The following is a 25,503-nucleotide window of genomic DNA, read 5'->3' on the forward strand; positions in this document are numbered from 1 at the left end:
TAAAAGCCAAACAGGGTTATACTGATCTTCATTGTGCCGTAACAGTAGCCTCTGGCTAAAACAATATTCCACCACCAAGGCCTTCAACCCAGGTCAGGACTGATGTTGCTGAGGTCCATGGGAGCCTCTTTTTCTCTTAAATGTTACTTGTTTGTGAATGGCATGGATTTATCTGCACCAACCTGGCACTCATCTACTGACCTTCTCAAGACACTTCTAAATAGAGACAGCATCACAGATATAACTCACAAATGTTAAGTCAGAGCCCCTCCCCAGAAGAGTCCAAATCACCATCGCACATTAACAAACACAGTAATGCTGGGGATATGCATGCCTCAACCACTTAGTTCAGGGCAACGAGGAATACCTACTAAGCTTCACAGCTTCACAAGGAAGAAAGTGTCATATAGTCTTCTAGTTATCCTTAGAAGGGAAAGCGACCTTAGAAAGGTTTGTAGCATGTTACACAATGCATGCAGTGGGTGTGTAACTGGCTCTGAATGAATCCAGTCACTTATGAATATATACTCAAAATGAACATTCTAGTGACAGAGACTTGGTAATATTATTTTCACAAAACAAAGAATACAGATTTCAAGTTATCTCACAAATCAGATAATCAAATAAAAATGAACATAAAAGCACTTATTAAATTTACTATATACATTTTTTAAAGAGGTACTATTTTAATTTACATAACAAACTTTGGCAAAAATAAACAAAATCATTAACAATAGACCCAAAAAAAGAAAAAAACTAAAACAAAACACACTAGAAAAAGGCTCAAAGAATTAAAAATTGAACATACTTTCACCAGATTTGGAAACTAGGTAGATGTATGCTTTTCCAAGTAAATATAAAGCAACTTTATTCTGTACTTAAACAGTATGAAACATTCAGAACACATGTCTATAAATATGCATGACCGTAGGCACTTCATAAATATATATGACTGGAGGCAATATTTAGGCAACATGAAATCATCCTTAGAAATGTGCTCTTGCCATAAGCCTGAGATGCAAGGCTAAAGAGGGAGTGATCAAGGCATGGCAATGCTCTGCCCAGTTCACAGTGAGGACACCCTAAATGCCCAGCAACCAAGTTCACCTATCAAACAGCATGAATTTAATGGATGGGGTTGTTTACTGGAGGTAAGAAACAACCCCCAGTAAAAGTACAGCTACAGATTACTAATTTAGAAATAGTCAATAGTCAGTAGTATTTTAAGAAAAAAATGGATGATTTATTATATAAAATTATGATTGGCAGAATACAGAAAAATTATTTCTCTTTTACCTTTACATATTTAGTACAAGTACCAGACAAAGTGTAACGTTTGGAAGAACTCATTACAAACTACTAAAAGGTATTCATTTGGTGAACTTATTCAAGTCACAAATGCTAAGTAAATAAACGCACTTCAAAAACACATGACGTGTAAAACAAGTATGAAAACAGTAATCTCAAATGATTCCTTTAACAAAAACAAACCAACAAGAAGCATAAGAAAATGTTGCCAAGTTAGAAAGAAATGAATAAACCAAATGTATTGCTCATGGGATCATGTTTTTCACAACACTAAATAGTCAATTAAGACTCCAATGCTGTATTTCCACCAGCAATGAAAGGATCTGGAGGTCAGTCATGTGCTGTAGATCCAGGTGCCTCAGAATATTTGCACTGAAGTCTTCTGTTGTTCAAAAGTAAGAGAATTTACACATCATGAAATAAAGGAAAATAATGTGAAGAGGGCAAAAACTTCTGCATTAAAACAATCAAATTCATCTCTAGCTAAGACTAAAATAATCTGATTTCAAGAATTTCTTTGTATTTTAGTTAAGTCAGGTCAAAGATTTTATCCTAATGAGAAGGCAAATGAGAGGTTTCTATAAGTTAGAATAATCATGCCCAAAACAGAGAAACCTTCTACAAAATTTGACTACTGTCAAAATCTTTTTTGTAAAAAACTAATCATTAAGTTCAAAATTAAACTATTTTAAAAATAAATGTGATTAATGAACATACGTCATATGAATCATATGCTGAGTTATTGTATTCTATAGTCATAAGTGCTATTCATAAATACACTTTTATTCATGCTACAAGAGAAAGAATTGAGACACTTGATTTCACATTTCAGAGTTCCTGAGTCTTATCAGAGGAAAACAAGTACCAAAAACAAACCAAACTTACCTATAGTACGGCAAACAATACAAAATCTGGGCATTACGTATTCTTGTATTTATACTTTTAAAGCTGAAGACTATGGGGACAAGTATATAAGTACTCCAATGGAACTATAAATGTGATTTTAAAGCTTGTTTTGTTTTTTAAAAGGCGTTTTGATTAAACAAGGCCACCTGAGTGACAACTTTAATGATGGCAAGCCCACCATTTTAAAGGAATATCTTTATTTCAAAGCCTAATTATGAATATAAAAAGGAAAAAAGTATTTCAATAAAATGTTTTAATAACATTGCAATGGGACAGCCCTTAGATGAAAGACTAAAAAGGATAAAGCCAAGGTAATCAAATTAGAACAGAAGTTCTAATTTTGAGTCACCACCCTTAAATAATTTCCCTTTTTGCTTTGCATATTATACAGTGAAAATAAAAAGGTATCTTAAGAGCACTTCAGTCCCACAATGTAGGATTTAAGCTTGTGTGAAAGGTATAAATGGCCCCGCAACAATGTGATGCTTTTGAAAATACATTCAACTGAAAGTCAGCATGTTTTCTAACAAGCAAGGAAAGGGAAGCAAAGTGGTCCCACTTGAAACAATGAAACAAAACAAAAAATATCAGTTATACCTTCTGGAAAAACTAACTAAGTGAAGAACATCCAATAATATTACACATTTAAACAGCATACTTTTACTCATCTTTATAAAGCAAAAGAGATGCACACAACTATTCGTGGACCTTATAAATAAAGACCCTCAGCAAAAAAAAGTATCTGGGTTATCACTCTGTTCATAAGTGCCCGCAATAAAACAAAAGACACTAAAGTGCAGACCTACAGGCCATAACAGGCATGAGAAAGAAGTACAGCCAAAATTGCATCTACGTTTACATTTACACATCCAGAAAATGATTCTTGCTTTAAAAAAATTGTGCAATTTAGAAACTAGTCAGTTTCGCTTGTGCCGTAATACAAATAGAATTTGTGTCTGCCCACTAGTAAAGTGACTGCTAGGCCCTGGACAGCACACTAGGCTCTTGATAATCACACATTTCATAAGAATCACACAATATTGATTCCACCTCCAGAAAATGTTAGGGTCCTCTTGTTGTAGAATGAAGAGCCACTGGTATTTGGTTGATTGCCTTTAACCAAAGAGGTTTTCAGTTCCATTTCGCAAGCTACAATAGCTGCATTCAACTCCACTTGAGCTCGATGAACTACATAAAACATGAGGCCTATACTTATAATAATCTGTGGATAAAAACAAAGTATTAGTTGCCAACATTATATACAGAAAAAAGAAACAAAACCAATAAATGTTTGGCTTAGAAATGCTTCACCTACGATGTTTCTTATATGGTAGGTAAGAGGTTATACTTTTTAAGTAATTTAGGCAGTTATCATTTATTCTCTCCTTTGTTGCTTTTCCCATGAGGGAAGAGGTTAAAGTCTATGAAAAACTATTATATGGTATCATGTAAACACACAACGAACATACATCCCTTCTGGTTCAAATAAATGGATGTTTAATTGATACAAGTCAAACTTGTGCCCTTCAAAGGACAAGCTTTATTGGTACAATTATCTTCCCACAATTATAAATGTCCACAGGTACTTCTAAATTCAGAAAACTGAGTTTAGAAATAAACTCACTGCCATTTGCAAATGACCAACTGATGCAGACAAAATAAAGTGTGTAAGAACCCCTTTAGGAAATGAAATGCCAATACACTTCAAAAGAAATTAACAAAAGATTGGGAACATGAAATTCTCTGTACTTAAGAAAACATGATGATGATTTTTTTAAAAGGCAGTCAAAGGGTATCAGAGAAAGCATCATGCTGATTAAACTGAAAGCTAATTCTAGTTTTGGTTTAGCCATGTACTCGTATTGTGATTTTAGGAAAGTCCCTTAAAAACTTGGTCTTCAGTTTCCTACTGTCTAATAGGAATATGATTCATCACACCATCTAAGCAGTATACATCTTCTAAATGATTTTTACCCCAAAGTTCATTTGCAAATCAGTTCTTTAGGTTTGGAACAAATATAGCAGTTGTTGTTTACAAAGGTAGCTCAAACCAAAATTGATTCTGCAACATAACGCCCTACCCTAATTAAAAACTGGAGAAAGTATCCTAAATTCAAGTGTTGAGGGGGTAGGGAAGGGAGGGATAGGGCCAGAACACTCTGGGGGTGGGACAGGGAGGAGGAACCCGGAAGGAGTACCACTAAGTGAATACTCATTACAGTAAAATTCTAAGTAACTTAGATATTATAAAGATGGGGCTTTAAATCTTGTAATTTTTCTCTAATGTGTTATTGTCTTAGATTAGGTATGTGTATGAATGAGATGTTAAATTTTATTTAAGTCATGGTGACTTTGAGGTGCCTATGAGACATTCAGAATATTTCAAAAAAAATGAGCCAGAAGCTATGGAGAGAGAGGTGAGCGGAAAATGTGTGTATGGGGAGGGGACGGGTATGCAAATAAATATAGTAGTAGCCACCAGTTGCTGTATTTGCCAAGAAAAAGTTTTCAGCCTGAGATACAAAGCTTAGGCAAGAATATTCAGAAATAAGGACTTAAGAGGTGAAAAAAAAGAAGATAAGCATTAGAAGCAAGTATGTTGAGGGAGTGCAGTGGAGGAAAAATCAAGACAGTGGTATTAAAGAAACAAGGGGAAGAAAGTTGTATTAACGAAGGCATAGTCAGCAGTCTTAAATGGCTAAAATGTCAAGTGAGATTGAGAACTGGAAAGTACACCTGAATGAGACAAAGTTAGTGATGATCTTAAGAGCAGCTGGAGGGAAGGACAGGGCAGGTCTCTGAAATGAAGTTTAGACCCAGTGAAAAACTTGCCCAGGCCCCCAGCAAGGGTAAACTCTCCTCTGAACATGGGGATGTCTCAGCTGCTATTCTGGATTCCCAAGGTCTGACAATTTATACTGACCCTCTCCAACATGCCCTCATTATTCTCTTCCTTAACTTGGTTTAAAAAGAAACAAGAAGCAAAAACAAAATCAGGAACAGGAAGTATAGACAACTAACTGTTTGCTTCTCATCCCCTTCTGTTAAGGAAGAAGAAAAGTAACCTGTTAAGAAAAAGGAGGGAAGTTCAGGAAGGAATCACAATTGGGAAAAGAGTAAGGATAGCTTTAAGATAATTATTTTGAGGAAACGGCAGGGGAGTAAGAAAACAGAGGAAGCAGTGAGGATGTGGGGCAGTGCCTAGAGATCAGGGAAATGAAAGATTACCTACCTGTTTGGTGGTACAACTGCACCTAAAAGAACAGGTGCCAAGGATACCAAAGTTGGATTCATGCAGAACTGGAGTTTTGGTTGGTGGGAACAGAAAAATATAGGACGTAGAAAACAATAACTAAAGAGACAATCTAAGTTGCACGTCAGTACAAGAACAGTTGTAGCAAAAGGTCTCATGCCAGAGTAGGCTACACAGTGGAAAAGAAAAAAGGAAAAGAAAAGGAGAGAGAGAATACAGTTGTGGCTTCCTCCAAACATCTATTTTGTCATGCTTCAATTTTTCTGATGGTATAATATTTCTCTTTAGGTGGGTGGCTGTTTAGCTACATGGGAAACTTCCAGCAAATAAGAGGAAACTTGTAAATACACTCTATTTTTCCCATGCTGTTTCTCTCTTTTTCTTCCCCTTCTTTTTTATTCTTCTTTATATATTGTATAAGCTGCAATAAGTGCTTCCTAAAACAAATTTAAGCTGTAACAGCAACAAATCAAACCAAAGCATAAATCTTCATTTTTGTTTTTGCTGAATGCCTCAGGTAAGAAATACTTGTCTTTTCTTTGCTGTCTAGTATCTTAGGTATAAATTTGCCAGCTCAAATAAAGGGATAAGAAATCACTGGATTAAAGGTGATCCTCTTATTGAAGAAGCACCAGGAACTCCACTGATTAAAGTTTAGTAATTTACTAAGATGCATAGAGATATAAAGTTTCAAGTGGTGACAATCCTCTGTAAGTTACTAATGAAGGATTCTAATTACTCCAGCATAATGTCAAAGAAAGCAAAGATGTTTCAAAAGTCATTTTTCTGAAAAAACAAAATATGCTTCAATTTATATTAAAAATTGATCTGAAAATGCAGTGTACATGAGAATCTTTACCTTGGGATGGACATAAGCACTGTTCTCACATACTGTAGATACAATGCATAGGAAGTTTAACATTATTAGCTAGCATGCTATATTAATATAAATAAACCAAATATAACAAAACCTCTAAACCTAGATGTTAGTTATTTAAAGAAAATACACACCTAGGAAAAAATTAGTGAAGGACAATAAATAGGCTTTTATAAATGTCAAAAAGCAAGCCCATCAAGGTGAAAATTCATTATTTAATTCGAATGAAAATAATCCCTGCAAAAATTCTACTTTTATCATTCTTTTTAAAAAGAATTCTCAGTAAGTATCAGTTCAGTTCTACATACATCCAAAAACCCATACAATTAGAAAATATTATCAACATATGAATTAGTATTGAAAGAAGGAAAGATATAAAAAGGAAAAATCCTCAAATTATGTTCAATGAAATCTATTAGGTTTAAATCAGCAATACAATATAAAAAGAAAAAAAAAGGGTAGGGGGAGATAGACACAACCCTTGGCTTTAAACTCACCTGTAAACAAAAAACAAAATATCCACTAACACTCTGTTCTGCAATGACATCTTCCATTGTCCGCAGGGTGGTACCCAAGTAAGAATTCAGAAGCTGAGTGGGAAGCAGTCCAACCGAAGATGCCATCAGATAGTTGGGTAATGAGAGATCAGTAATCTAGAAAGCAGATTAAAGGGAATGATTCATTATCAAGTGAACTAATGCAAAAATGTGTAAGTATTGGTTATGGTTTCTCTTGGGAATGGAAAGAGCTGAAATACAAAGTATTCTGACCGTAAAGAACGATAATCAAGGAGATAAATCAAGGCTGTAGATTTAGGATGAAATAAAAGTTTAAAGAAAAAAAATTTTTTGTTTTTTTTCAGTACTGGGGTTTGAACTCAGGGTCTTCACCTTGAGCCACTCCAACAGCCCTATTTTATGTGAAGGGCTGAGATAGGGTCCCATGAACTATTTGCCCTGGCTGGCTTGGAACCGCAATTCTCCAGATCAATGCCTCCTAAGCAGCTAGGATCACAAGCGTGAGCCACTGGCCCCTGGCTAGAGAAAATTTTAATACTCTTATTATTCTACCACTGCATGAGCACTATTTTTTACATACAAATAAAATCCACATACAGATCACTTTAGGAAATTTTTCTAAGTCTCTTTCATATCATTAAGTACTCATAAGTACTTTTTTTGAAGTGCTAGGGTTTGAACTTGGACCTTGGGCTTCAAGCAGATGTACCATGTGAGCCATACCCCAGACCTTTTGCTTTATTTTTTCAAATACAGTTTCACAGTTCCACGGCAGCCTCAGATGGGATCCTTCTACCTTCACCTCCCTAGTAGCTTGGATTGTAGACATTCACCACCATACTCACCTTGTTCTTGAAATCGACTCTGCTAACTTATTTGCCCAAGCTGGCCTTGAATCTAATCCTCCCAACTCCATCTCCCACAGTGCTAGGAATACAGGAATGTGCCACTATTCCTGGCTCATAAGCATTCTTAAATGGCAGTGTAGTTGCTGTGCTCTAAATCCAGATAACCCTGGAACAGCATTTCAGTGTTGAGAAATGAGCTGAGTGCATTTTCCCATCTGTAACATAAAAATAACCACAAAATCTGCATCGCTTCCTTTGTGTCTATGTGACTCTTTTTCTTGCTATTAAGCACACATACTCACACACACAACTATAGTGAGAACCTCTGTATATTAACAGGTGTGGAAGGGAGCATCTAAAATATCCCCAGTGACCCAATTTGCTGGTATTCATGTCATGTGAGCCTTTCCCCTACAATGTGGGCTCCATCTACTGCTTACTTCTTAGCAAATGGACTTTAGAAGGAGTGAGAAGTCACTTCTCACAGAAAGAAGGTCCTCTAAGCTCTTCCTCGAGCAGGTCAACTGCCACACTGTGTTAGCCTTTTCGAGAGGCCCACATGTAAAGGAACTGATTTCTTCAGCCAGTCACCAGCAAAGCCCTGAGGCCTGACAACAGGAACCAGGGAGAGCCTGGAGGTAGACTCTGCCAGTCAAGCAGTCCTGGCCAGCAACTTGACTGTGGATTGTGAGGGCACCTGGGTCACAAGCCCCAGGCACACTGCAGGGGATTCCTGACCCACAGAAACCATGGGACAATGTTTGTTGTCTACATTTTGAACTGACCTGCTGCACAGCGATAAAGGACTGTACTTTAGGACACATCACTAGGAATGGAATTACTAGCTCCAACAGTAAAAACTTCAGTCTGTTTCATAATGCTCATGCTAATTATATGTCAGCAATAATATAAGAGTGTCCAAAGCACTCTTACTAACTTTAAGCAGTAAATTTCAGTCTTTTGTAGTCTGATATGGTAAAAATCATTTCATTATTATTTAATTTGTACTATTTCACTGATATTGACACTAATTTTCTACATGCATTTTTCTATTTCCTTTTCCTTATGGTTTTATTTGTTCATTTTTGCCTTTTTTCTCAGAACATTAAATGTTTTTCTTATTTATTCATAAGAGCTCTTTCTATAGTAAAGATAACCTCTGGCCTGTAACATGCAGTATACATTTTCCCCCTGAAGTGTCCCTGGTGTTTTTTTGTTCTTTTCCCCTTTTCTTTCAAGCCATGGTCTTACTATGTTGCCTTGAACTCCTGGGCTCAAGTGATCCTGCCACCTCAGGCTCCCCAGTTGCTAGGGCTACAAGTGTGCACCAGTGTATCTAGCTCATGTTTTTATGTTTTGACATACAAAGGTTCCTAAATGTCTATATTATCAAATACTAACTACTTTTTTCTGGATTTTCCATTGCTTTTAGTTTTAGAAAGTCTTTATAGATTCCATTGGTAGTTTTTAAACTATTTTTTTCTAATTATTTTCCATCTTAATATTTACCAGTCTATTCATTTTTTAATTTATTCAAATCAAAGGTGAGAATTGAGTCTTATTGTTTCCCAGTAGCCAACTTTCCTAGTATTATATATGAGATAATCAATAGTTTCTCTATTGACTCATAAATGAAGCTGTTTATATAAAAGGGCCTGTTATGGGAGCTATTACTGGCCATCCCGATGTCAAATCTTTTACTGAAAGCAAAACTGTAGTGAAGATTATCAGTTAATATATAGCAAGGAATTTCCTACTCCCTTCAGCCCCGCCTTCATTACTTTTTCAAATTGCCACAACTCACTACTTACTCTTCAGATCACTTTTTCTTTCAAAAAGAAAAAGAAAAAAAAAAACAGTAAATTTCTTATTAGGATTACGGCAAGTATACAAATTAATCTGGGCAGAGATGAAATATTCACAATATTCAGCAGTCTTCCCTAGAAATGTATGTGTAATTACTCAAGATTTTCTCCTATACATTTTACTAAAGTTTGGTTTGTTTTGTTCATATATATAATGCATTTCTTCTTAGTTTATTTCTGAGCATTTCATGTTATTGTTATTATTACTCCTACTAATTTTGAAAATAACCTCTCCATACCTCCAAATTACTGGTATGGAAGAAAGCTATCAGACACTTTATTATAAACTTTTTAAAAACTAACTTTAAAATCTGTTATTTTAATCAGCTATAGACAGTTATTCTGTAACTATAATCTAAGCTAATAACCATGCAAATCATAATTTCATTAAAAGGATATTCATTGCTATTCACAGATGAACTGGAGATGTGGCATGCTGATTTGTAAGGAGTATTATAGCAATCAGTGGCTAACAATTCACCTTAACAACCTCTGACTTAATAACTGTTCATGCAAAATGCTCCAATAGGTGCTGGACAGAGATGGAAAGTAAGATGCAACACCTACCCTTGAAGGGTACCTCAGACATAGGAAAAGAAGCCCTGAGAAGGACTATGTGCAGAGCATTAAACAGTAGAAAGGAATTAAAATTATTTGTATTAAGTGAGGGCAAAAGGGAAACTGTGGAAAAGCGGCACTAAAAACTAAGCATAGGCTTGGCAAACAAAGATGGGTATGATGAGGAAGGTAAATGTTCTAGGAAGAGAAAGAACAAGAACAATGTAGCAGGGGAAAGTGTGGGCATATTAGAGAAGTTAGCAGAATTGTTTGAGGAACATGCAAAGTAAAGACAGGAAAAGTAAGTAGGGTGATACTTGTCAAGGGCCTTGGATAAAGAGTAAGCCTCTCAGCTCAGAGGAAAATTGCTGAGGAATCTACTTACAAGAGCAGAAAACTTTCATTAGAATAAATAGGTCAAATGTATATAACTAGCAAATATGACAAATATGAATTATTAAAATTCTATCTTGTGATTCATACAAATTATTATGATGGAAGTTATTATTAAAATAAATATTAATGTTACATTCTAAATGTCAGGGTTTGAAACTTCGGTCCATAGTTTAAATATAATGAAGCATCTCAAAACAGAACACATAATTGACAGTAACAGATGACAATGATATCCAAATGGAAATATTAAAACAATTTCACAAATCTGAACCATCTCTGACACTCAGCTCTTTAACATGACTATTGTCCAATTCATAAGGAGAAGCTTATCAAAGCTCTCATGGCCAAACATCATCCTAGGGAAAAAAGTTGTTATTATTTACATACATTTTCTTATTGTAAAGCTGTATATTAAAGGGAACAAAAACCTAAGCTTAGATATTATTGTAAACAGTTTTGCTGAAGTGTTAAATGACTGAACAAGGAACTGTTCAAGTATTCCATGATGACTGAGTAACAGTACAATAATATACACAATTTTTAAAATATTTTTAACTTCACTAATGATAGACAGATTCAAAATTATTTTAATGTAGTGTTTCCTATAAGCCAAAATCCTACTTATAACTTCCACCTAGCACTAGTCTTGACAGACAGAATTTAGAGTACTTATTCCCAAAATGATTCCCCCAATCTTCTTTCCCAAGTAAGCCCTCACCTACCAAATTTTAAATTTTTGTCTCCTTGTTCTACCTTCCAGAAAGAAATAATAAGTATGAAGCAATCCCACTGGAATTCCTGCCTACAGGACCCTACCATCTTGACAAAGGAACTGTTGTCCAAATCCAATGAACCTGCAGAAATCCCAGCCTAGGGTATCAACATTATCCTGCTGGTTAGTGTCTACAATCAGGAGATACAGCAATGAGAGTTCTAAGGATGGCAAATACTGCCCCATATACATACTCTTATCCCCAGAAGGACTGTGATTTACCTGGAGATGCAACTCACTATCTGGGTTAGTAGGGGTTAACGTAAAACATTACTGCGCCATTATACCAAATAAATGCTGAAATCAAAGCAGTATCATTCTGGGGAGAAAATGGAAGGAGGAAGAAAAAGTCTTCTCAATTCTGAAGAACAGCTGATTCACTGCTGAACATATTTAGACCTGACAATAGTCTAGATATTTTCCATGCGGACCAAACCTGGGACCTGCATTCTTCTCAGGCACAACATAAAGTACAGCTAGCTCCTGGGGAACTCTGTCCCAGTGCCACACTTTCTGCATTTACAGATGTTCTGACACATGGCTTTACTAACTTTAACCACCTAGACACTCCATCATTTTTACATGTAATACCTTGACACAAATGTAAGAAACAATACAAAGGCAATCTGTATTCAAAAGCTCTCGATTTTTCAAATTTTATCTCTGTGAATCTATTATCTACTTCTTCTTTTTCTTTGGTACAGTACTGGAGGTTAAACCCAGGGCCATGCCATGCAAGCACTCTACCACTTGAGCCACACTTCCAGCTTGTAACTCTGTAATCTATTATTAGTTTTGGCAAACTATACCTTCCTGCATAGTTGTGTTTTTTGGATCGTATATTTAGAATGTTGTTTGTTGACAAAATTACTATTATGGCATTTTGTAATTCTACCTAAAATATATTTAATATCATATAGAAAAAATATTGCAAGCCTCTAGAATGACAAGGAAAAAGCAGTCGAAAGAAATTAACATTAACTAGTTTGTTCTTTACATCTAATTATTATTCACTGTTTTTCTTGCGTATGTCCCCAAAATACATAGCATCAACATTTCAGAAAAGTTGGGAAAGAGAGAGAAAGAACTCTGAAATGGTAACTAATTTTTCACTCTCAGGAAAATGAAAATTTTAAAACCGGCTTAAGGAAAGTTTTACCTGCTCATTCCTTTCCTTACCCAACTGCCTCTTCATGTTATTCTGTGTCCCCAATCTCAGTTACCCTAGCTGAAAACCTCAGAAGTCAGACACACAGCTCCTTTCCTTATTTCCTACCTTCAATAACCTATGTGTCTTCCTGATTGCACCTAAACTTCTAAGGAATCTATCCACCACCTCTTCCAATTTAGTCTCCAGGATTGAGCCACAGATAACCTCATTCATCATCTATGCTAAATGCTGCAGAAATAATTTTAAAATGCAAATCTAATCCTGAAAAGTACTTCAAGGTCTGGCCTCTGACCATCTTATTCTGTTCCAGTCACATCAAAATTCTCCAAGTTACTAGAACACTCCTTGCTCTCTTCTCTCTGGGCCTCTGTACATGGTTCCTTCTGGCAAGGACACTTATATGCTTCTTCCCACTCCCTTTACTAAGACAACTGTCTTTCACTGCAGTCATTGACACTCTAGAAACTGTCCATGATGCCCCAGCCAGCATAAGAAGTGCTCTCAAGGGCTGTGATGGAACACTGTACCTCTCTCCCCTCACAATGGGTAACAATTTAAGGTCCAGTATCTGTTTGCTCCTGGTCCAGACTACAACTTCTTTGAGGGACCAACCTGTCTTTTTTTGTTCTCCATTATGTTCCTAGACCTTAGCTCAAGGCCTAGTGAACATTAGGTGCTAAATAAATGCTGACTAGAAGTTGAATGTATCACATAAAAATTGTTTTCTTTATAAATGTGATGAGTATCCACTGTTGTTAGTTTATAAACAGGTTGAGATGATAAATCCATTAGCAGTTGGCTATTCAGAAACTGCAAACATGCCTGCCCTGACACACAGAAAAAATATTATACATAGAAATGAATTCATTATCAGCAAAATTTGCTTTTTTTCATGGCTATTTACCTCTAGCATCTATATCTATAGCACCTAGCTCACAGTAGACCTATCAGTCATCGGCTGGATGAATACTGAATGAAAACTAAAAACTGCTGAACCTCATGTCAAGGCTAAGATGCTCTCATTAGGTAGCAACCCTCAGAATATCGGAAAAAAAACTTCCCACTAGAAAAAGGTGTGCTCCAAAAGACCCCATTCTAACAGCTAGACAGAGCTTCAGGGTAAAGCAGTTACTACTGACAGTAATACAATGAAAAAAACACCTTCAAACATACAAAATTTGTTATCATTACAATATGTCTAAATTAGGAACTGCATTTAATGGTTCCCCAATAATTTGGGAGTCAGAGATCATTTTAGAATCACCTATGTGTTGACACACATTGAATCTTCCTCCCAGGGGGGAAAATGCACATCTTATTACATATAAGCACTGGAACACAGATGAAAAGCTCTTCTTCATACAGTTTAATAAACTATAGGTTTATTATTTTTACTCATTCAACCAAAATGCCTGTTACATATAAGACCTAGCCTGAAGCAGGAATAAAAAAAATACAAAGATAGAAAACCACAGCTGTTTGGTCATTAAAAGTCATATTGTAGTATATGACAAAATGTGCATTATAGCAAGTAAAAGATGGCCATGAAAATCATTTATAACATTCACTCACAATGTTATGAAAGAAAAATATAATCCGAAAATGCAAAGACTAGAAAGATAAACACTAAAATGTTAGTGATCGTTTTCTATGTGCTGAACTTTTCAAAGTCTTTTACAATGAGCACTAATTTTGTAATGTAAAAAGAAAAAAACAGATACCGTTAAAATAAGTTTTAATAAAATCTCTATGCTTTTGCATTTTTTAAACCCAGGAAGGGGTATTAAGACACTGTATACAATGCTAGATAAAGATTTGTGAATTGTAAGCCTATACACTACACACAGAAACCACAGAAGCTGATGAAAGCTGAAGAGTAAAAGGAAGAGGAAACAGTTTCAAGGAAATAATTAATAGTCAACAGTGCTGTGACACTGTGAGATCTGAGGGTGGGGGCTAAGATGACGTGGCTGTCATCCTGTCTAATCCTTCAGAGTTGGACATCAAGCTACTCCAAAGAATCTACCTTTCTATTCTTGCTAAACTGTGTACTTTAATTACAAGAAGAATCATCTGAAACACTGGTGCAATCAAAGCATTGCAGCTTATTCTCTTTATCTGAATTTATAGCTATATTCACGGTACAGAGCAAGAATTTAATAAAATGAGAAAACAAATATTTTACAAAACATGTTATCTTTAAACTGTTTAGGGGGGCAAATGGGTAATGTTAAACTTGCTCAAACCATTTACTTTTTAGAAAGCAAACTCTGAGACCTTGCCTAACTTTTCTCATTTTACAAATAACAAAAATTGGAGCCCAGACTCATTAAATGACCAGCAAGGCCACACAGGAGCTGAAGCAGAACTAGATGTTCCCAAGGTTACGGTTAAGACTTTATCATTCTTGAGGCCCAGAGTTACTTGCAAAAAACTAATTGTAACAAATTTCAGCTCAATTTTGAACTGAATTACTAAGGTACCTTATCTTCTTCTTGATAAGTAAATGCAATATCTTAAGAAAAATTTATTCAAGAAGAGTTATAGCAGCTGGCAGATTGACTCAAGTGGTAGAATGCCTGCATAGCAAGTAAGAGGCCCTGAGTACAAACCTCGCTACCCCAAAAAAAGAATAGTTTATCTGCTTCATGTTACAGGGACATCTTTCACTGTCAATACTTCAGACAGTACCAGTTTCACAGCTTCCTGGCCCTTCACTCAAAATCAAACCAAAATAATTTCTGTTGCTGTTTCTAACCGACTGTGGGTTCATACAAATAGCCAAAGTAATTGACAGTTGGGTAACAGACATTTCTTGGAGCAGTTCCATGGAAAAGTGAGCCACAGTGATGGCCAATGCCTTCCACTTTTAAATTTACTGATTTTTATTTTGTTTGTATTTTATACACAATGCATATATTTTATATACAAGAATGAATATAGAAGTTTTAAACCTGTTGAAATCACCATGAGAAGGGAACTAAGGCAGAAAGGAGAAAAATACAGGGGATGAACCAATTCAGGTTATAATACATATATACATGGAAATGTCACAGTGAAACTCCCTGTATAGCTATTTTAAACAAACAAAAATGCTTTTTTCAAAAACAGAGAAAAAGAAGTAAAACAGGTCCTGTCTGGGGGTTTGTTCCATTGGGAAAGGGGAGGACATAAGGAAAGGGTGTAGGAGGGTGATTATGGTAGATATAGTATGTATTCATGTATGAAAATGGAAACTATTCTAGGAATGGGGGAGGGGGAATAAAGGAGAATGATGGAGGGGTAAATTCAACTATGATAATATTGTAAGAACTTTTGTAAATGTCATAATGTACCCCTAGTACAACAATAATATAGTAAAAAAGTAAAAACAAAACAAAAAACCCCAAACATAAAAATAAAAAAATTTTGCTAAAAAGTTAAAATATGATTTATGTGAAAACTTAAGGGCCTCTTCCTGCAACTGCAGGGGCTCAGGCCTAGTGACTATTTTGTTGCAGTGACTCCAATACAAAAGTTGGCAAACAGTTTCCATGAAGTGCCAGGAAGTACATATTTTAGGCTTTTCAGGCACAGGATTTGTCTCAACCACTGAACTTTGGCTGTTTTAGTGTAAAAGTGCCACAGACAGCACATACGTGAAAGAGCATAACTGCATGTATTCCAGCAACATCATGATTCACAGACGCTGAAACTTGGCTTTCATATAATTCTCTTGATATTTTCTCAAAACCACTGAAAAAGTGGAAAACCATTCTTAGCATCTGTACCACACAACACTGGGTTGTAGTTTACTGACTGTGGATGACAGCTACCTAAACTATGTAGAGACTTACATAGAGACTGACGTGAGTAGTCCTCCACAGGCCTTGATATGCAAGGCAGTCTAGGACAAGCATTCCACAGCTGGAACGAGGAGGACTCTGAGAAACCCAGCTCTTCTTGGATTAACACCAGTACCAAGGATAAACTATTAAGTTTAACCATGTACTAACCATATGCTGGTGGACAAATTACTTCACCACTTTGTGCCTCAACTGCCTCAAACTATGAGGATTAAGGTTGATATGAGCATTAAATAAGTGATACATGCATAAGACAACAGTGCCTAATACTTAGAATGGGCAATAAAGATATTTGTTAAATTCTTAAAAAACTGAACTCCAATGTTCTCATTTTGGAATACAGAGGATGGAAATAGTAAATAAATGATGAGCAAAGTGTGTTGTACCACAGCGTTACAGCAGGCATTATGAAACACAATGTACAACAGAAAGTATGGCCCAAAAGAGTAACCATATCTACACAAGATGACAAAGGAAATGTTAGAATCAAGTCTAAGAGTTCAAGTTTGTAATATCTGTCTACAAGTCTGCCTCTTAAGCGACACCCACTCTTAAGCGAAAACCAGAGAGTTATCACTTATGTACTATCCCTAGCTCTGCAATTGGTAATAAGAGCATCTTTCATATTATCCTTTAGTTTTTTATTTTAGATTTTGAAGATTTAAGGGTGACTGAAAACAAATTTCCATGCAGATTTTTTAAGAGAAGGAACCAACCAGAATCTTTGGAATTTTTGAATTTTTCTTTAACCAAAGTCAAGAGAAAGATGTTTAGGATCTCCTATCAAGCAACCTAACAACAATAACATCAGACTCCTTTGGAAATTACAAGCACTAGTATGAATTTTGTCACCCATAGAAACCAGTAATATATTGGGATCAAAGACAATATTTTACTAGAAGTAACATTAAAATGTAGATGTCTAAGAACATCATAGAGTGGACCTCACAAGGACATGTTAATGCTTACTAAATACAGGATGAGATGTTATGCTTGTCAATGTTGTCAATTTTTAGCTATTATCAACAGACTTCTTCTAGATGGCTTTACTCTTTAAGGACTTCATCTTCTACACGTGTGTCAACAATCCCTTATGGATCCAGAGTTCCTTTTTTCAGAAATTTATAAAAAAACAAAGCCTGAAGTTTCAAGGCTACAGACAGAATTTTCACTTGCAATGTTTAAAAAATATGTCTATCTCAGGATGCTGGGGATCAAATAAATTAGCACATCAAAGAGCATACAGCAATTAATCATGGGTTGGCAAGAGAGATGCTATCAAGGGAAGTCCAAGAGTAAATAAAACTTATCCTAAGGGGAAAAGAAAACTCATTTGAAGATCCTATGTGCATTTTAGAAAGTTCTTTTTTGGGTAAAGGTAAGAAAACCTGGGGCTGGAAGAACAGGGAGACCTAGTGGGATGTTAAGACACCTGAACAACAGCAGTGGTAGTGGATTGGACTGAAGTCAGGAGGCAGAATCCACAGGGCTTAAGCAATGACTACACATGGGGGATGAAAGAGCAGTTGTCAAGTCCCAGTCATTAAGTCTGCACCATGCTCCAGTTCTCTCTCCTTCCTGTCACACCCATCACCCCTTTGAGGTTACTTGTGGCAACGTAATTTGTTCAGGCCAGTAAGAAGTGAGATTACTTATAGCTGGAAATTTTAAAAGCCATAATACTAGTCACTATTCACCATAACCAAGTGCAAGCTGGTGGCTTTGTCAGCCTGAATCCCAGACTAAAAATGACATAAAACAGAGGACCCTTTCCCCAAACAAAGTTTGACAGGCACTCATGTCAAGCAGAAAAAAATAAACCTTTGCTTTTTAGCCATGTAATTTGGCCTATTTTGACTAATCTAGTAAGAGAGCAGTAATGGTCATCTTAGATGTGTCCAGATAAGAACAGTAGCAACCTGTTTTAATGAGCAGCAAGATTTACTGGTCTTAAAATCTTGAGATAAAAGATTTCATTAAACATTAAGAAAAAAAAAGCTTTATTTCCCAGAGTACATTTTTTTAAAAGGGAAAAACTTAAATATGTACTTGAATTATACTTTTTACGGCTTAAGAACTAATACTATAAAGTAATATTTTCTATTTTGAGAGTTTCAGAAGTGGAGTGTCAGCTTGTTTAATCCCTTCCTAGCACACATGGGAGAAGGAAAGAATTATAGTTAAGAATAGGTAAGAATGGGCTAGGGGTACACCTGCCTAGCAATCATGAGGTCCTGAGTTCAACCACTAGTACCACCAAAACCAAAAAACAAACAAAAATAGATAAGAAAAGCTCCTTTCCTTCTACATATTCATCTTTTACAATCAGCTCCTGACTTTAATATGTAAATACAAGTACCTCCACCACTAATAAAACCAGTAGCTAGCAATTAGTACAAAGTGACGATACCAGGCTAATAATGCCTTCATTGCATTAGCTCATTTAACACTCTACCATATTTTACAAATGAGGAAACATGGAGGTCACACAGCAGGGGCCAAATAAGGACTATTTCCAAAGACTATGCTTCTTATAACCACTAATACCTAACTTCCTCTTTAAGGTAATTTTTAAAATCATGGGCATTGAGAAAATGAGCTTTAACGAATCTGAAAACAAAACAAAAGGATTATTTCAAAGGCAGGGAGGGAAGCTGTGGGCCTCAGAGGGGTATTAAGGTGAAGGGTGAAGGAATGAAGTTCTAGAAGGCAAAAAGCAAAGTCAGACTAAAACTAACCTCTGCCTAAACTACCCTTTCTTTTTTTCTCATTGGAAACTGTTTTGGTTTAAAGAGCCACTTCTGTTAGCAGACAGATCAGAATAACAGGATGAAAACAATGTAATATCCAGCGGCTTCACAACTCACTCTACTTATGGCTCTGAGCAGGAACAGTACAATTAGAAATGCTCTACAGCTGATTCTTGGTTCAAATCTCAACTCTGCCACTTGGTAGGTGAGTGACTGTACAAGTTTCTGGATAGGTAAGTCTCCAATTCTTTCTTAGAAAAACAGTGACACTAATGCCTACTTCAATAGGTGTTTTTCTTTTTCTTTTCCTCCTTTTCTCCTGACCCCATGATGCCCAAATCAAAGTCGCCTGCCCCTTCTCAAGCTCAGTTTCAACTACAGGAGTATCTTAAATTCCAAGTACAAAGTACAACTTCTTATATATTTAGTATATGAGGTACTATCAAAAGAAAAACTTACTTACTGCCAAACAATGAATAGAAATCTCTACTATATACCCATGACTACAGCAGGCACCAAACAAATATTCCATGAATAGAGAGCCATGGGTTGAGACCCTAACACCAGGCCACAGATCAGAGTTTGACTGCATTATTTCCTCTCCAGGTGACCCTAAGTAGTAACAACAGAAAGGGCAACAAAAGCCAACAGGATATTTTTGGTAAGCCAGACTTTTGCATGTATTCATCTTATATAGACTTCTTAATAAACCTACCAAGAAGTTACCACTACTTTCCCCAATTTACAACAGAAACTGAAGACAAACAGAATGTGCAAATGGAACAAGGGCACCAAATTCTAAGACAACAGGGCTCCCACAGCACCAACCCTGTGCTGCTAACTAGTAGAAAACCATCTGCTAGTCTACAGAGCTATTTCTTAGTTGTTTTGTTTTACTTTTGGCAGTACTGGGTTTGAAGTCAGGGCCTTGCTCTATCACTTGAAACATACTACTTTGCTTTCATTTGTTTTTCAAGTAAGGGCTCATGCTTTTGCCCAAGCTGGCCTTGGACCTTGATCTACCCACCTCTGCTTCCCAAGTAGCTGGGACACAGCCATGTGCCACCACAGCTGGCTTGTTTTTGACATAGGGTCTTGCCAACTTTTGCCCCAGCTGGCCTCAAATCCTGATCCTCTTATCTCTGCCTTTCAAGTATCTGGGATTACAGATGTGAGTCACTTGGTCCAGCCCTGAAGTCTGGTTTAAGGTTTACTAATAGTGTATGGTATGAGCCTAGGATAGTAGTTGGCACATAGTAGGTGAACAAGAAAAGGCACAACGATACACATTATACTGGAGGACAAAATGAACTATCAGAATTAATCTATACAAGTTCCTTAGTGACAACCATCTTTCAAAGTCTTAGGACAGGTGATTATTATGAAGTTGGGTCAAGGTTCATGTTTCTATTCCACATTATAGGGGGATGTGTAAACATGGAAGTTTAAAAGATGAGACCATACAAAACTACTGTTGTATCTCTTCACTTGGATACAGTTTTCTTTCAGTTGAAGGGTTGTGTTCTTAGGAATCTCCACATGAACTCTGTAGTTTAGTCACTGGACTTGGGAGCCCCAGTAATCTAGTTTAGCCCCTTCACTTTAGAAAAGAGGAAAATGAAATCAGACAGACTTAGTAACTTGTTCCTAAACCCCTAAGTTTGTAAAGACCAGAATCCTTTCTTCCATTCAGATGTTGTCCTCACTAACAATGTTCCTACACTAAAGCAAAGACGCACACCAGCTGTGGAAACCTAGTAAGCATAATATATACATTCAAGGACCAAAAAGAATCTAGAAGCTGCATAAAAATGAAGACAAACAGATGCCAGTTGAACAAAAAAGTTATTTGTCCTGCTTTGTTTTATACACCACCCAGTAATTTCGGAATACATTTCCTCCAAAAAAAGATAAACAGAACTTTCTCCTTTACATAGTATTACTGTAAAATTACTTGACGAAAAAAGGCCTATTATAAATGTAGGAGACTCCAAAATCTGGAGTCTACAGTCTGTTTATTGAAAAACGCCCTTCAGCCCCGCGTCGCTAAAATTCTAAATCAAAAGGCTGGATGCACTTAGGCAGGCAAAAAAGAAGAAAGCTAGGGCTGTAAAGCCTTGTTCCCCAACTGCTGCCCAAGCTGCTACGGAAAAAAAGACTATAATTTTCATTCACATCTCTCTCTCTCCAAGTTAAAAGGACTCTCCATTTTTAACCAAACTCACATTTCTTTAGTCGGGTCTCCTACTGAGAACCCGGCTGGGATTTATTTGTAGGGTAAATTTCTCAGGGTAGTATGGAAAGTAACTAATCCGAAGTCCTGTGTCAATGTCACGTCTCCGCTGGTTACTTATCTGATGAGGCGCCCTCCCAGGGCGGTCACAAGACAGCTCCAGCGCAGACTTGGACAGGGAAAGGCCAACAGGGCATCACTTACCGAAAACACTGCATTCTGAAGGCCAAAGGGGATGGGGGTCAGTCTGGCCAGAGCCACCACCTTCAGGCCGCTTCCTCCCTCCACGACGCGAATAACGGCGCTCAGCTTGTCGCTGCTCTGGATCCTGGCGGCCACCCAGGCGGCCAGCAGCCGCTTGCAGACCACATGGGCGATGAAGGTGCCGATGAGGACGCCCACCACCATCAGACCCATGCCCAGGACGAAGCCGTACAGGTAGCCAGCGGCCACGTTGAGCACGATGTAGCCCCAGCCACAGGGGAAGGAGACCACGATGAAGCCCACGACGAACAGCAGGACTCCCACCAGCGAGTCCAGGCTTTCCACCCAGAGCAGGAGGTGCTGCAGGTAGCGGCGGACCAGGGCCAGGGAAGCGAAGCACAGGGCGGCCAGCACGCACACCAGCACGAGGCTCCGGCACCAACAGGTGCTGCCGAGGCAGCAGCAGCGCCAGCTTCTCACCTCGGCCACCCCGACCACCACGCCGCCGGGGCCGCCCGCCAAGGCCCCGCCCGGCGCCGGCAACTCCGAGGCCGCGGGCGCACCGTGGCGCTCCAGATAGGCGCCGAGCAGGGCGCCCGAGGCCGCCGCCGCCGCTGCCGCCGCCGCCGCGCTCGCCCCGCCCCCGGGGGGAAGGCGGTCCTGCGCGCCGCCCCCGCCCGCCGCCCGCGCCGGGGCCCCGCGGGCCGGCAGCTCGACGAGGCGCGGACGGGAGGCGAGCTGCAGGAATCGGGGTAGCGCCTGGAGTAGGCTCCCGCCGGGACTCCGCATGCCTCGGCCCCCACGCGGGCCCTCAGCCGGCCAGCCTCTCCACCGCGGCGCCCGCCAGGCGGCAGCCCTCCATAGCGCCCGCACGCCCGGCCTCCACTCGGTGCGTCCGCTCGGGAGGAGGGCGGGAGATGGCGGCGGAGCGAATGTCCTGCCGAAGAGTGTGGAAACTCTGGACCCCGCGGCCGAAAAGGGCTGGCCGCGGGGGGCGGGGCGCAGTGCGCGGGGGTGGCACGGACCGCGTTCTGGCCCCGCCCCCGTGACGCACGCTCCTCCCCGGTCGAGGAGTCCCGCGCCGTCCGCGTCCGCGTCCGCGTCCGCCCAGCGGGAGGCTGGGGTGGCGGAGGTGGCTGCTGAGGACGCCGACCCAAGAACTGGGGGCTGCGCGCTCTCGGCCTTCCCTGGTGTGTCAGGGCGCGCGCTTCTCCTCTCGGACTTGAGATCCCGGGCCTCAGCTGTTGGGATCTGTGTCCAATACCTAGGATCCGGGCAGGCAGCTCTGTGGAGCTCACATCCCTCTAAGGGAAGAAGAGTTCTGTGTCTGATAGGAGGAGGACTTGTTAAGTGTCCTCCACCCCACCTTCCCCCCTTGATTTGCTTCTCCAGATAACTATGTCAGCCAGGGGCTAATAACTTAGTTATTTAGGAGCAGAAATTGGGCATAAAGGGCCACGCTTCACGGAATGTCCCTTCTCACTCTGGAAGTCCTGTTATTTAGTGCCGGGCACTGTACTAGAAGCATTGGAAAAGATTCGTGAAAGGACATGTGATAAGGAGTCATATCAGGTGGCTCCTAAGTTCTTAATTGTCCCTTTTTTATTAGTGTTCCCCAGCTCCCTTTAGCCTCTGGACATATCCGGGTGGAATTTTTGTGGGTACTTCAAACTCGGCGTAGGTTGGAAAATAACACCTCTTGTACAAAAGAGGATTAGCAGCTGTGTAACTGATCATTAGTCCCTGAATCTGTGTTTCTTTTTAGACTGCCAAGTGAAGCTAATAGTACAACTTGTAAGACTGTTGTGAGATCTAAATAAAATAATGTGATTAGCTCCGTGCCTGAAATAGGTTTTCAATAAATGTTTACTACGTGATGGAATCCATAATTAAAAGTATGGTCTCGCGTAGAGGTGTTTCTCCAAATGTCTGACCACTTTTGGGTTATTGCTGATCAGACACCTGCTTACTCCTTCATGGTGTTTTCCTTAGCATCCTTCCTCATCTCTAGTTTGACTGAGTCAGATAGGGTCCCTACAAGGTGCCACACACATGCTGTGTCCTTCAGTTTTTCTGCTCCTGCTCCCTCATCATTTAATTTGTTTCACTTCCTCTGTAGAAGCTTCCCATGCTACTTCCTATATCCATCACATCCAACTTGGTATTTCATTTTCTCTCCCACACTACATTCCTACATAGCTATTACCACAGTTGTCCCATTGTGTTGTAATTTTTTGTTTACATCACTGTATTCCTCTTTAAACTTTAAATTTCTTTAAGGTGGGCCCATTATTTAATCTAAGAAGCAATGTTCAAATGATTGAAATTTATAGGGGAAAAAATGAAGTCAGAAAAACCAGACAGAATCCTAATAGAATTGCCTGGGCAGAAATCTATAAGTTGGTTTATTAGGGTGGTAGTTCTGGACTTAGTAGAGTAAGGATAAATTATAGAAAAGTATTCATGGCTTGATGATTGATTAGGTTTTAAAAGAGAAGGAGAAGAAATCAAGGATAACATCTCGGTTTTTGGGTTTAGATAGTAAATAGATAATGGAGCCACTGACCAAGAGAGAATACAAAAACTTTGTGTGAAAAATGAAGCTTTGTCATGATATATGAGACCCGAGTATCTATGATACCATCTAAATGTGGTATTCTACTAGGTGGTTGAACATACAGATACAGAGTTAAAGTGGTCATCACTCTGAGAAATTTTGATATTGGTGCACAAGCAGCAGTTAAAAACATGGTTATAGATGATTGAATGGTAGTAGGTATGCCAAATACTTCCTCTTTCCTTTTGTGTGCATAGTGTAATTGTATATCCTGGCCTCCTCCTGTTTGTGTTGAGTTACCTGACACATTCTGTCAATGAATTGTGAGCATGCAAGCATTTAATTGATAATGCAAGACCTTCTAGAACTCTCTTGCTTTTTGCCATGGCAGTCAACAATATTCCAGAGAATGTGTGCTCTATCATTCTTGGTCTTGAAGGGAAGACTAGAATACTAACTACTTCATAATAGACATGTAAAGTCATTGAGGAATTGTTTTATGCCACTGAAATGTGAGTGATAAAGATCAGATCTTTATCACTCTTGACTGGTGTGAGTGAAAAGTGGTATAAGAATTAAATCTTGAGACATTAATGTGCCTGTTATATTCTGGTGCTATTAAGGAGAAACTCAAAGATTACATTACTTAGAAGAAAGAGGGTATCTATGACTAACTATTAGAAACCCAGGTACCTCTTTCCTTAGAGAACATTGAGTCTCTGTTCTTCTCTATCCCTAATCAATTCTCATACAACCCACTCTCTAATTCTCTTCTTATCCTTTAGTCTACATTTCAGAGGAGTATAATCCAAGTACAGAATCCTTAGCCCTAAACCACCTCACAGGCTGCCAGCCAGTCTGTGAATGAGCCATTCTTGATTCAGGTGCTTATCCTGATCTCTACAGTGCCACTGCCATGCAAAACACTATCTATCTTTTCTTGGCTTGCGAGTTCTGGCCAGAAAATGCAAACTGCAATGGAACATTTCCACTCTTATTTCTCTACAATTTATTTTTCCTAGGATGGTGAAAATTGTATTTTACAGTTAGAAATCAAATGTGTCTTAATCCACATATACTAGCCCACCATGCTCAGCCTAAAACTCTTAGATTGCATTAGGATACAACCTAACTCCTTGTCTATCCTACAGAGTGTTTTCACTCTGCCCTTGCTGATCTCTGTTCTTTAACAGTCTTCCCTTGGCCTTAGAAATTTTAGTTTCCTCCTCCTTATTCATTTTAAATTCTATTGTCATCTCCTCAGACAGGACTTCTAAAAGACTCCCATCTACATCAGAGTTGTGATACTGCTTATTTTCTTCATAGCACTTGTCACTACCTGAAGTTGCATTGTATGTTTATACTATTACTGTCCAGCTCCTCTAGTAGAATGAAAACACAGTGAAATAAAGGGGTATCTTTCCAGTCTTGTGATCCCCAGT

At 38.5% G+C, this 25,503-nt stretch overlaps 1 protein-coding gene across 2 annotated transcripts; it reads right to left on the minus strand.

Moving 5' to 3' along the window:
* Nucleotides 1-1,221: 1,221 nt before the first annotated feature.
* Nucleotides 1,222-22,503, minus strand: Tmem64 (transmembrane protein 64). Of its 2 annotated transcripts, XM_074068811.1 has the most exons (4): nucleotides 21,505-22,503; nucleotides 6,842-6,997; nucleotides 3,265-3,436; nucleotides 1,222-1,690 (listed from the first exon to the last, which is right to left on the minus strand). In XM_074068811.1, exons 1-4 carry the CDS (start codon nucleotides 22,291-22,293, stop codon nucleotides 1,587-1,589), a joined length of 1,221 nt encoding a protein of 406 aa, XP_073924912.1. In that variant the 5' UTR covers nucleotides 22,294-22,503; the 3' UTR covers nucleotides 1,222-1,586. The 2 variants fall into 2 exon arrangements, with proteins under 2 accessions (XP_073924912.1, XP_020032097.2); XM_020176508.2 differs by having other exon boundaries at nucleotides 1,222-3,436; nucleotides 21,505-22,502.
* Nucleotides 22,504-25,503: the final 3,000 nt, after the last annotated feature.

Source organism: Castor canadensis, chromosome 3 (assembly GCF_047511655.1).
Source record: "Castor canadensis chromosome 3, mCasCan1.hap1v2, whole genome shotgun sequence".
Lineage (NCBI taxonomy): Eukaryota > Metazoa > Chordata > Mammalia > Rodentia > Castoridae > Castor > Castor canadensis.